The 12,129-nt window shown below is 39.4% G+C and overlaps 1 protein-coding gene across 11 annotated transcripts in view; it reads left to right on the forward strand.

The window, feature by feature from the left end:
• The window catches only part of LOC122560152 (myelin transcription factor 1), a 79,491-nt gene that overhangs the window by 28,045 nt on the left and 39,317 nt on the right, over positions 1 to 12,129 (forward strand). For 9 of the 11 annotated variants that reach the window (XM_043710467.2, XM_043710468.2, XM_043710464.2 and 6 more), the window contains 7 exons: positions 180 to 382; positions 3,813 to 4,073; positions 6,468 to 6,622; positions 7,264 to 7,326; positions 7,454 to 7,522; positions 8,105 to 8,167; positions 9,969 to 10,052. In XM_043710467.2, the coding sequence (XP_043566402.1) occupies positions 180 to 382; positions 3,813 to 4,073; positions 6,468 to 6,622; positions 7,264 to 7,326; positions 7,454 to 7,522; positions 8,105 to 8,167; positions 9,969 to 10,052 (898 nt within the window). The remainder of the gene's footprint in view (positions 1 to 179; positions 383 to 3,812; positions 4,074 to 6,467; positions 6,623 to 7,263; positions 7,327 to 7,453; positions 7,523 to 8,104; positions 8,168 to 9,968; positions 10,053 to 12,129) is intronic. The other 2 variants (XM_087994858.1, XM_087994861.1) reach the window with 2 other exon arrangements.

Genomic DNA, 12,129 nt, shown 5'->3' on the forward strand with positions numbered 1-12,129 from the left:
AACTGAGGCAAATACATTGCATTATACCTGAAAAGGTTAAGTCTGTTCAGAATCTAAATCTGCTACAGTCAGCTGTACCCTTGATATGATCCACATCATTTCATGAACGATGGTATTACTGAAATAATTTGAAATGGAATCTTGCTAACCTATTCAAAATTATATATGTTCCTGCACAGCTAAACCATTTCCAAAGGCCTCCTCACCTAGTCACAGTTTGTCTACTAACTATGTTAAAAGCTCATCCTCATCTGGTGGATATGACTATGCTCATGATGCTGAAGCTGCACATATGGCTGCAACGGCTATCCTCAATCTATCTACACGTTGCTGGGAAATGCCAGAAAATCTAAGCACTAAGCATCAGGATCATCCCTCAAAGGTAAGTAATTGTGTTCTGTTAACTATAAAACTGGATAGAATGTTTAGGAAATATTGGACAAGGCATGTATAATTCAGAAGCTAGTGCGTCTTTAGATTTGTCAACAACTATGAAAATTAACAAAGTAAGTGGATTGCTGCCTTCAGCTCATGTGTTTTAACAGTGTTCTATATACGGAAATATTTTAAGAGATGCCTGTCACAGTTGACACTGATGCAAATTTTTTTTTGTCACAAAATGAGAAAGAAAGTACTCAAAGGAAAGGCTATCGTGTAATGCTAGTTTCCTCTGAGGTGAGGAAAAGCCAAGTCTTTACACGCAGTCATTTTACTGTCCTGCAGTTGACCTCAGCCTGTAGCAAGTCAGGTCATTGTGCTTTGGTGATGTTATAATTACAAATCGATTTACACCCAGCTCCATTATCCAGCAGAATAATTCAGGAAGTAAAATGAGAACTTCCAATTGGACCAGAAACCCTAGGTGGAATCTTTCAGGGCCTGAACGAGGTGGACTTCGGCGAAAAATGTGGCAGAGTCACACGTGAAATCCAGCAGTGCCTAGCTTGGCATTGGGAACAATTCGTTGCCTCCCTTAACTACAAGAGAAAGTGAGGGCTGCAGATGCTGGAGATCAGAGCTGAAAATGTGTTGCTGGAAAAGCGCAGCAGGTTAGGCAGCATCCAAGGAACAGGAGAATCGACGTTTCGGGCATAAGCCCTTCTTCAGCTGGAGAATGCGTCAAATCCCCACTCCCCTGTTACCATATCCTCAGCCATGAGGACCAATAGCTGAAACAGTGTTCGTGTATCCAGTAGACCTTGGGGTATTAGACCCAGCTGTCCAAGCACTGTTGCCAAGTTGGCCTTGGAGTGTGCCAAATGATTGCATGCTTGAGGCAAGTGGGTCACCATGGTAGTTGTAGCTTCTGGGCAGTCAGGGCCACTGCATCCCACACTGTCTGCCACTCCTGCCTTCCTCCCCACTTGTGTGGACAAAGTCTCCCCAAGTGGAGACAGGGTCCTCTCCTACCTGGGACTGAGCAGGTACCAGGTCTCTGGCAGTTCACAATACAGGTGGCTTGGGCAGTTTCTTCCTCAGCCACTTGTAAAGCTGCTGAAATGAGGTGCTCACCAACTTGTGCTCCCATACTTTCTAAATGTGACATTTCTGCTGAGTCTGCATTCACAACAAGTGCAGGAGGCAACTTTGCCAGTGTTTCATGTGAGTCTTCTGAACACTCTTCCTCAGAAGTCAAGGATGTGGCTTCTGTCAAGCAGGCCAGTTTTCCACAGGGGTCGTAGACATCCCTGCAAGACACGGGAGAGAAGGCTTCATGGTCAATGGTTAGAAGTTGTGTGCAATGAACTACCCTGACAAGAGGGTTAATGTGAGGGTTAGAGTGGAATGATGCATGGTACCTACTCGGTTGGCAGTTTTTGGATATCATGACATCCCTACAGGAAAGGTCATGGTCTTCTTTTGCGATGAACAGGATTCTACCCTTGTACTGAGTGAGGAGCTTGATATCAGTCACCTCTCAACCTGTCATAGAATCCCACAACATGGAAACAGGCCATTTGGTCCAACTAGTCCAAGCCAATCAAATTCCCAAACTAAACTAGTCCCTCATGCCTGCATTAGTTCACATATCCATCCAAACCTTTCCTAATCCTGGCTCTTTCCACCCTGATATGGGCTGCTTTTCCCTGTAATGAGAGGGATTGAGTATGTTGAAAGATGGTGGCCCAGCTGTTCGTGCTGATGTAAATGAAGGAAAGGTGATGAAGTGTTCCAAGCAAGTGGGTAGGCAGTGCAGAGGCCACACAAGGTAGGTGGTGTGGGAGGGTTGTGGAGAGTGAAGACAACTAAGGGAACATGTTGCATGCAATAGTGAGAGTGGCAGAGTTTTGGTAGGAGGTGGGTGCAATAGCAGAGATAGAATGAGTGTTAGATAGGAGAGGGAGAGTGTGGCCCTTACCCTGGTAGCAGTAATGAAGACCACTGATCTGCTTGCGACATTGCTGACTGTTCCTCCAGACCATTGAGACTGCACTGACCCAAGTGGAGACCTCAGAAGAGGTTGCCTATGTCTCATGGTGTGCCTCTTATGCTAGGGTGAGGATGGCATGCTTTGAACCACCCTGTTCACCAGGCCCTCCAGGTCACTCTTGGAGAACTGTGCCACCACCTTTCTCTTCTCCAGCATGTTCAGAATGAATCTCATCACCAAGCGGGGCAGCTTCAGAATACCAGTGCTCATTCAAGTTCATAGTGGCTTTTTCCATTTAGCATAAGCACAGGGACACAGGTTTATCAGTGGCTATCCAGTGAGTTCTAGAACACCAAGTGGTAAGATAGGGCTAGAATTAGGTGAGAGGTATGGGTGGGTTGGGAGTTAATGATGCGAATTTGGTCAGATAAGCTGAGAGATCTCACAAAGACTTGTGGTGGGAAACCCTCCATAAGACTCAATGAAACTGACAGCCAAAAAAACCATAACATTCAGCTCCATATTTCAGACTCTGATTGGGCTAAAATAATACCATTACCTTCTTTAGATTTTTCTGAAGAATCGTGTAAAGGAGGATATTTCAGAAGTGGCTCAGCTAGGTAATTTGTCAGAGAGAGTGGTGCAGGGAATCCATATAGAAGTCATATTCCCTTTTTGTGACACCAAGTGCCATAACCTGGTAATTAAAGACTGAGTATCCCAGAGTTACAACCTAGAAGGAAAGTGTTAGATAGGTGTGTAGGATGGCAAAAGAGACAAAGTGGATAAGGTAGGGGGATGTAAGAGGTGAGATATGTGGGTAAGAAGGAAGGGTGGACAGTGGATAGGTTGAATAAGGTGGCAAGTTGGAATAGGGACGGGTTGGGGGGTGTGGGGTGGAGGTGGTGAGGTAGTCAGGGAATCAGAGGTAATCTAGGGGATCAGATACAAGTCAGGAATTCAGGTATTTAGTCCGGACGTCAGCGAGTCAGTTTGAGCGATTGTGGAATCAGTTGTCTAGTTAATCAGAAGTTAACAATGATTTTTCTGTCTCACCTGCAAGTCCAGTAAGTAAATGGAAACTGTCCAAGGTGTCTGACTGCAACTCAGAGTTGGGGCAATTTTCAAGGAGTCTCGGGAGCAGGGGAATTGCCCTTCTGAAGATCACATTTCTTGGGCAATTGCCATTGTACATTGGGACTTCAGAGTGACCCTATAATGCATCTCCAGGGCACATCATATCTCTGAAAATCTAGAAATCAGAAGACCTAATTGCATCACTCTATTGAATGGTATATTCAAGAAATTACAATGAGCAATAATTCGGAGAGATCCATTCTTAATATCAAGTTGTTAACCATGCATACTAAAGTAACAAAAGATATGATTAGATTCTCAAAAATAACTTTTTTCATAACATTTTTGTTCAATTATTTTGTAGAATATGGATATTGAAGTAGATGAAAATGGAACTCTGGATCTCAGCATGAATAAAAACCGTAAAAGGGAAAATGTATTTTCTGCAATAAGCGCAAATGTCAGGTCAGCAGATTTATCATCCTCCTATCTTCATGGAAGCAACAGCACATGTAGCAGCGTCATGGGTTCACCACAGTCCAGTCAGACTTCTAAACAGGATGAATATGATGGTCCTATTGACTACACAAAGCCAAGCAAACAAAGGGAAGAAGAGTCTGAAGAAGTGAGTTCTGGGCAGGATCGAGTTTGATTGACAATTAATAAGAAATATGCTATTTGCTTTAAAGTTAGTGGCATCCAACAACAAAAATTGAACTAAAAGTACACCATTCATCTCATGAACAAACTCAGTCATCTGATAAAAGCAGCATAGTAACTCATTAATTAGTTCAAATTAAGTTCAAATTAATTTAATGTCAATCAGTTATTCCAGTGATGAAATTTCACTGATTTCATCAATTTCCCCTTTTCTCCCCATTCTCCTGCATTTGGTGATGGCTCATTAAGGAAACTAAATTGACTCAAGATCCAATTCTTCCTCCCTGCCTGATGAGTCAGCTCAAATTAAGAATTGTCTACATAGGATATTTTGATTATTGCTATTCTAGAACTTAGTGCAAATGTATGTAAGTGTCTTGTAAAATTAGATCATCTCAGAAATACCTTATTTATACAAATATGAGGCTTACTACACATAAACAATAGCTATGTGAATTTTAGTTATCTTCAATCCTGGAATTAATTGTGTCTGTCAGAAGGGAAGTGTAGAATATGGAACACAGTAAGTAAACAGGTGCTCTTTAAGCAACTGTTTCCTTACCTTTCATTGAAAACACTGCCAAGTATGAAAACCTTATTTTATGTTTAGACCTAGACCACAGTGGGTAAATCAGACCCAAGAGACTCTGGAACAGCTGGATAGAAGGTGTTTTATGATGGTATTTACATTGTTTGTTGATCTACCTTAAACATCAAATCATGACACTTCTCAACATACAGTATATGTGAACAAAACATAATGCCAAATAAACCATTACTAATTTTTATTAGGGCTACATACAATGTACCTGCACCATAAGAACAGTAGGGGTTCAAGAAGATAGCTCATCACCATCTCAAGGGCAGTTAGGAATGGGCAATCAATAGAAACATTGAAAATAGCAATAGCAAAAGGCCATTCGATCTATCGAATCTGCTCTCTAATTCCTTTGATCATAGTCGATCCTCCATCTCAATGCTATATTTCCACCCTCTCCCCACACCCTTAGACAACTTTAATGTCTCGAAATTGATCTATTTATTGCATAAACATATTCAATGACTTGGTCTCCACAACCTTATGTGGTAGACAGTTCCACAGATTCATTACCCTTTGAGTGAAGAAGTTTCTCCTCTTCTTAGTCTTAAATGATCTACCCATATTCTGAGACCATGGCCACTTTTTCTGGGGTAACTAGTCATCTAAAACATCATCCCTGCATCTAGACTGTCCAGCCCTGTCAGAATTTAAATGCTTCATTAAGATCTCCTCTCATTCTTCAAAATTCCAGTGAATATAAATCTATTCAACCTTACTGTTTACAAGCGATATCCACATTCTATGAACAAACAAAATGTAGGGAGGATAACACATTGAATACTGCAGCCTTCATCAGAGTAATATACTGGCACCAAAGTTTAGGTTACTTTCAAATTTATACAAAGCTGTCTGTGAGCATGCTAACATAAAATACTTCACCTAAACCCACTTCACTACCTTGCCCCTGCCACCCCCTTTGTCTACAGCTCCCCCACACCCACCCCCAATCCTGAAGAAGGGTTACACCCAAAACGTCGATTTCTCCACCTCCTGATTCTGGCTGGCTTGCTGTGTTCTTCTAGCGTCCTGCCTGACTACTTAACATAAAAGTGTCAGTATAACTCTACAGTCAGCATAACTCTACAGTCAGAACTCAACCACATCAAATAAAGACTGTCTCCAGCAACTTGACTCTTAAAAAGATATTTGCAAATTTAACACCTAAAAATTGCTAAAATCTGGATCCTTAATTGTAAAATACATTTTAACATATTATCTATTTGTGTTATTTCATTTCTTGGAATAAAATATTGTAAAATACAATACATAGTGTGAATATTCCTACCTACATCCTCAGAATATTAAGATCTACCAGTCAGAGTGCAGAGCCGTATTTCTAGTTACATTGTGGTTGGAATTAAACAGCAAGTATTCTATGACTGCACCCTCGATGTCACCAACTATGGGACAGTGATGTGATGTGTGATTTCAAAACGAAACCAATAGAATTAACAATACCTCCAAACCAAGTGATGCTGTTTGAATTTGGCGTTATGCTCCTTAAACAGACTGTTTCATATTTAAACCGATGACAGAAACAGCTATTTAGAAGGCATGTTACAATCCAAAAATGGTTTGGCATCAATTGAAAATAGGAGGTTGGATACCCAATTTCCATTCTATCATAAACTTATGATGTACACTTCAGATTCAGAATTTAATGGATTATGATTTCTGACAAGTGGCATGCAACTCGTGATTTCGAGAGGTTAGGAATTAATAAAGTTCTTTGAAAATAATTATATTCTCTGATCCTAGATGGAACCTGCCACATCTTCATTTCCTTCATCAGAAGCAGGAGATCTGGAAGTGATGGATGAAAGTATAGAAGATAAAAAGTACCCAGGAGAGGTCACAAGTTCAAGCCTCAAACTAAAATTTTCATGCAAGGATGCCAAGAAAGAATTAATAACGTAAATAACCTCGCTGCCTGAAAGCTTTGTTACCAGTAGATAGCAAATAAACAAGAAGGATTGGCATGCCTGAAATGTTATGTTCTGTTTCTCGTTATACCACAGTGATAAAGTACCTGCTATCAAAGCAGATTGTTACTGTTCTAAGGCCTGAAACTGCTTGCTATTTCAGCATACCTGTCAGTGGGATTGAATTTCTACGTTCTTATTGTGTCACTAATGATACATAGATGTGTTATCATGGGGAAATTGAGATGGGCAGCTCACAGTACAGTAAACACCTTTCACCAAATCACTCAGACAGCAGATTATCCTCCCTTTCAAGTCGCTAGTGACAAACAGCTCTAACAATAAAAGAAAAATGCAAAGAAAAAATACATTTTATATCTACGAAACATTTTAGGAAAGAAAAGCATTATTATCATTTTGAAGTAGTTATTTTTGGTTAAGATCTGAAGGCCCTTACAGATGAGGCTTTGTTTTTTGTTTTATTCACTTGTGGGACGTGGATATCACTGGCTGGCCTTTGATTTACTTTTGTTTTATTTAGTTTTGTTCAGAATCAATTCTTTCATATAGCTTCTACCAGTAAAATGAACTGCACTAGTCTTAACTGTCATGTTGCTTCAATTTTCTCCCAGTTGCCCAACCCCTGGATGTGATGGCAGTGGTCACATAACTGGAAATTATGCTTCGCATCGTAGGTATGTTGGTGACTTTTTGTTCATGAAATCACCATTCAGTTATTTGCAACACAGTAAAAGATTGGTAAATTACTTATTTGGTGTTTAAGAATATATTTTATTGAATTCTGTTGTTTCTTCTGTGCAGTCTTTCTGGTTGTCCTTTAGCAGATAAAAGTTTAAGAAACCTCATGGCTGCCCACTCTTCAGAACTCAGGTATGTTTAGTTTTTATAACGCTTGCATGTTCAGCCACGTATTGTTACTATCTTTAATTTCTTACAGCCATTTGACACTTGATTCATTTTCTCATTTAACTTAATTAGGACATTTTTTTTTGCAGAAACACATTATGACCATATTTGTTGCAATTGAATTTGCTTAGGTGCAAGTTTAAAAAGGAGGAATTTTCCATAGATTTGTTGTGTTCTCAAACCTCTTATACAAAAAGAACATGATCTATTAAAATTCAAGTGTCTTTTACATTTTTAACTTTATCTTTCTTAAGTTGTAAACTTATCTTTTGTCTATAAATTGCATTTTTGTTGAATCGGGCTCCTTTAAAAAAAACTACTGAATTGTTAAATGTCTGCTTCTACAATATTTGCATTTCTTTTCTACCAGGAAAGAAAATTGCATTTTACCCAGTCAATAAATCTTTGTGAGTTGAACCTCAGTCAGTGCTATTATAGCTATTCTTATGTGATTTAACTTAAAAGGAACTCTTTTGTCCATCCTCTCTAATTGCACTTAAAAGGATCCTACTGAATATGCTAAAGTAAGTTTCATTTCATTTCAAGGTGCCCAACTCCTGGTTGTGATGGGTCTGGTCATGTGACAGGGAACTATACTTCTCACAGAAGGTGAGGCCTATAACATTGATCAGCTAAAGATTTCAATATCAGATGGGTTCCCTCTCGTGGACAGAAATGCTGATATAGTTGGTTTTTAAAACCAAGGTCTGTAAACTCTGTGAGATACTCAAGTGGATCCCATCAGGTCCACAAAGTCATCAGATTTCTGTCCATCATACCGTCATCCTGTTCAGCAACGTAGCTTCTCAAGAGTTCTGAATTCTACATTTTTATGTATTTTGTTCATTTGTTGTACAATAAGAAAAATAATTTCTACAGAGAGTATTAGTTTCCTTGAGTTAGCTGACACTTCCTGCAATTAGGGAAGGGGGTTGCTAAGTAAATGTGTGTACTTCCCCAAATCGAAACATTTGGAAACCACTGCATAACTATCTTACTGTGTTACGTACAGAACTTGCAACATTCTTTGCTGATCTATTCCAAGAATACATCAAGAAGTAGAACTAAACCCTCAAATCTTTTCAGAATTAATAAGGTCTGAGGTTTCTGGGTGATGAATTCCTTGCAATTTTGGGTCAGCTTTTCTTTTTATACTGCATGCTTTTAAACTGTTCAAGTACAGGACAGTTTACTTGTCTTGCTGCTCTTGAATTTATTATTTGTTTTTAAATTAATGATAGGGCATTTAAAGAGTTTGCTACAAAATATCTCCTCTTGTCAAACTAGGAATGAAAAATTAAACAGAATGACCAGCTACCCTGAAAGGCCTTATGCTGTGACTATGGTGTGGAAATTCCTGTTAGCAATAATAGCACATTAACACTTAATGTCATTATATGCTTATTATTTCAATGGAGGTAGCCTGTTTAATTTAAATGGGTTAATACATCCTCTAAAAATGCTGATAGAGAAATATTATACAAACTAGGGCTAATTTTAATTTGGCCTAGTTGGCCTTAAAAGAACCAATAGATGTGCTAGAAAAGCGCAGCAGGTCAGGCAGCATCAAAGGAGCAAGAGAATCGACGTTTCGGGCATAAGCCCTTCTTCAGAAATGTCAATTCTCCTGCTCCTTTGATGCTGCCTGACCTGCTACACTTTTCCAACAACACATTTTTAAGCTCTGATCTCCAGCATCTGCAGTCCTCACTTTCTCCCAATAGATGTGCTAACCTATTAACACAGATGCTGTGCTGTGTGCAGTTTTTAAAGGGTCTTTACATTGGGCATCCAGAAGATTGGCCTGTTTCAGGCCATATGCTATGATACTATGACATAGTAAAGAGTCAAATTGCAATTTTCAGGAATGCATAGCTGTTAAGCGAGTGCCACCCATTAATTCTGGCATTTGGCACTCTTAAAGACACCAGTGTCTGTTCCTAAAATAGTCCAAAAAGTGTGTAGATTAAAAATTTTGGAGAATCAAGGAGTAGGAGAGCTTGCTCTGATTATGCAAAAAGTCATTGTCTCACCCATATCCCACTCTTAGTGGGCTAGCACGACTGCCTAATATTCTAGTGATCCAGAGTTAGCAAGATGCAGCAGGAGATCATCACAATACCTGTATCTATAACCATGGATATGAAGCCCCATCTCTCTGACTGGCTCAAGACTCCCAATAGCAGGAATGAGGAGGTAGCCAGTTCACTTTGCCAGACAGTTACCTGCAAGTTAAAATCTATCCCATTAAGTGTTCATAAGCTGTTATTGCAAACAGTTTCTACCCATGTATCTTCTCAAATAATTCACAGCGACCACAATTATTCATTTGTTTGAGATGCATTCATATCAAGCAGCAGCAGTTCATGCCCTTCATTATGAGTCAGTCCCATTCTGGTTGTTTTTACAGCTTGTCAGGGTGCCCACGTGCAAAGAAAAGTGGACAGAAATTAACACCGACCAAGGATGATAAAGAGGACCCTGAGCTCATGAAGTAAGTTTTGAACATATTGCTGGCTCTGCTCTCCTATGGCAGAAGCTAATTCAGTTATGTTTCATAACTTGCCCCAATAGAAGCTGAAAAACTGCTACAACTCTGAACTACCTACACATCCTGTAAATAGTTAGAGACCAGTTTGTTTTTCACTAATCACACCAGAGTTAGTTGCAAGTCAGTCAATAGTTCAACAGCAACAACCAGAACGTATGTTTCACCATTAACAGCATAATTTCCCAAGGCACTTCGCAAAAAGAATTTGGGAAAAGAGAGTGACCTAGGAGCAGAGGTAGAGAAAGTGACCTGAAGATTTTGTTACTGACATAAATTTTTAAGATACAATTAAAAATGCGGACAAAACATAGTAAGATTCAAGTAAGACTTCAAGGAAATTCGAAAGGGCAAAGTAGTGGTGGCTCAAATCATTGCCACTGATAGGTGCAAAGTGAGCTCAAGAACAGAGAGAGTGAGCTAATCTGAACTATTGGAAGAAAGTAGAACAGAGTGTGATCACAGAAATTAATAAGGATGCGGGGTTTAGAATCATTATATTTATTGAATGGTGGCTAATGCGAAAGAAAATGCTGTTGGCAATGTTTGTGGGAGTTGAGAGGAGTCGGAAATGAGAAATATTGTTAAGAATATTCCTGAGTACATACAGAAAAGAGCAACCTGATTTAAATGGATACACGTATTAATTATGTCATAGAAAGACTCCATACTAAAGCTAACAGCTTATGTTAAAGTCACCACTATTTTAAATCTGGAATCTTTCTTTTTCCCAATTATAGTAAATCACTGGATCTTGGTAGACCATGGTTAGGGAACAAGATACAATTAGAGCATTATGACAGTTGAAGGTCAGACGTGAGGTGGATATCAGGCACAAAAGGACACATGGGACTGAGTGGCACTGAATGTTCTTTTAATTTGACCATGGAATATGAATATCACTGACTAAGACAGCATTTATTGCTCATTCCTAATGCTTAGGTGGCAGTTAAGGGTCAATCACGTTGTCACAGATCTGGAGTCACATGTAGACTGTTTTGGGTAAGGATGCCAGATTTTCTTCCCTAAAGAACACTAGTAAACAAGTTGGGATTTTATAACAATTGACAAGGCTGACATGGTTGCCATTTGGTTCACTTTGTATTCTAGATTTACTATTGAATTCAGATTTTACCACTTGCTGCAGTGGGATTCAAATCCATGTCCCCAGAACATTAGCTTGTGATTTTGGATTAATCATCCAAAAGCATTACCACTTCACCACCCCTCCTCCATTGTAGTAAGATTAAGGCAAAATGGATATTAGCATTTATTTTGAAGGAAATGGAGTATAAGGAAATGCTCAAACTATTATAAGGCAGTAGTCAGACCACAGCTGGAATACTGTGAACAGTTTTGGGCCCGTAATCTTAGAAAAGATATAGTGAATTTGGAGGCAATTTAAAGAGATGCATCATGCTAATGCCAGGTATGGAGGTACTGTCTTATGAGGGGATGTTGAGTAGATTGTGCCTGTATTTATTGGAATATCGAAGTATGAGAAGCCACCTTATTGAAAAATACAACATTCTCAGAGGATAAAGCTTTGACAAAGGGTCACTTAGACTCGAAAGATTCTCAGAGGATTTGACAGGGTAGAAGTGGCAAAGTTGTTTCTGCTTGTGAGAAAGTCCAGGACCAGAGGATATAATCCCAGAATGAGGGGTCACATATGAAGAGGAATTTCTTCTGTCAGAGAGTTGTGAATCTGTGGAAATCTTTATCTCAGAGGGATATTGAGATTGGGTCATTACTTATATTAAAAGTTGAGATGGGCAGATTTTTATTCAGTAAAGGAATTGAGTTTTGGAGAAAAGGCAGAAAAGTGGAGTTGAAGGTTATCAGGTCAGCCATGATCTAATTGATTAGCTGAATGGCCTACTCCTACTCCTACATTTTATGGTCTAAACATGGCACTGGTGGCCCAAATCTAGAAGTCCCATCTTGAACTCAGGCCCAATTACATTCGTGGGAGTGTGCCACAATGCACACCCAGTATTCACTAAGGAAGCTGCATCTCTTC

This window comes from Chiloscyllium plagiosum, unplaced genomic scaffold (assembly GCF_037043375.1).
Source record: "Chiloscyllium plagiosum isolate Xiang-an unplaced genomic scaffold, Cpla_swu_hap1 HiC_scaffold_15, whole genome shotgun sequence".
NCBI lineage: Eukaryota > Metazoa > Chordata > Chondrichthyes > Orectolobiformes > Hemiscylliidae > Chiloscyllium > Chiloscyllium plagiosum.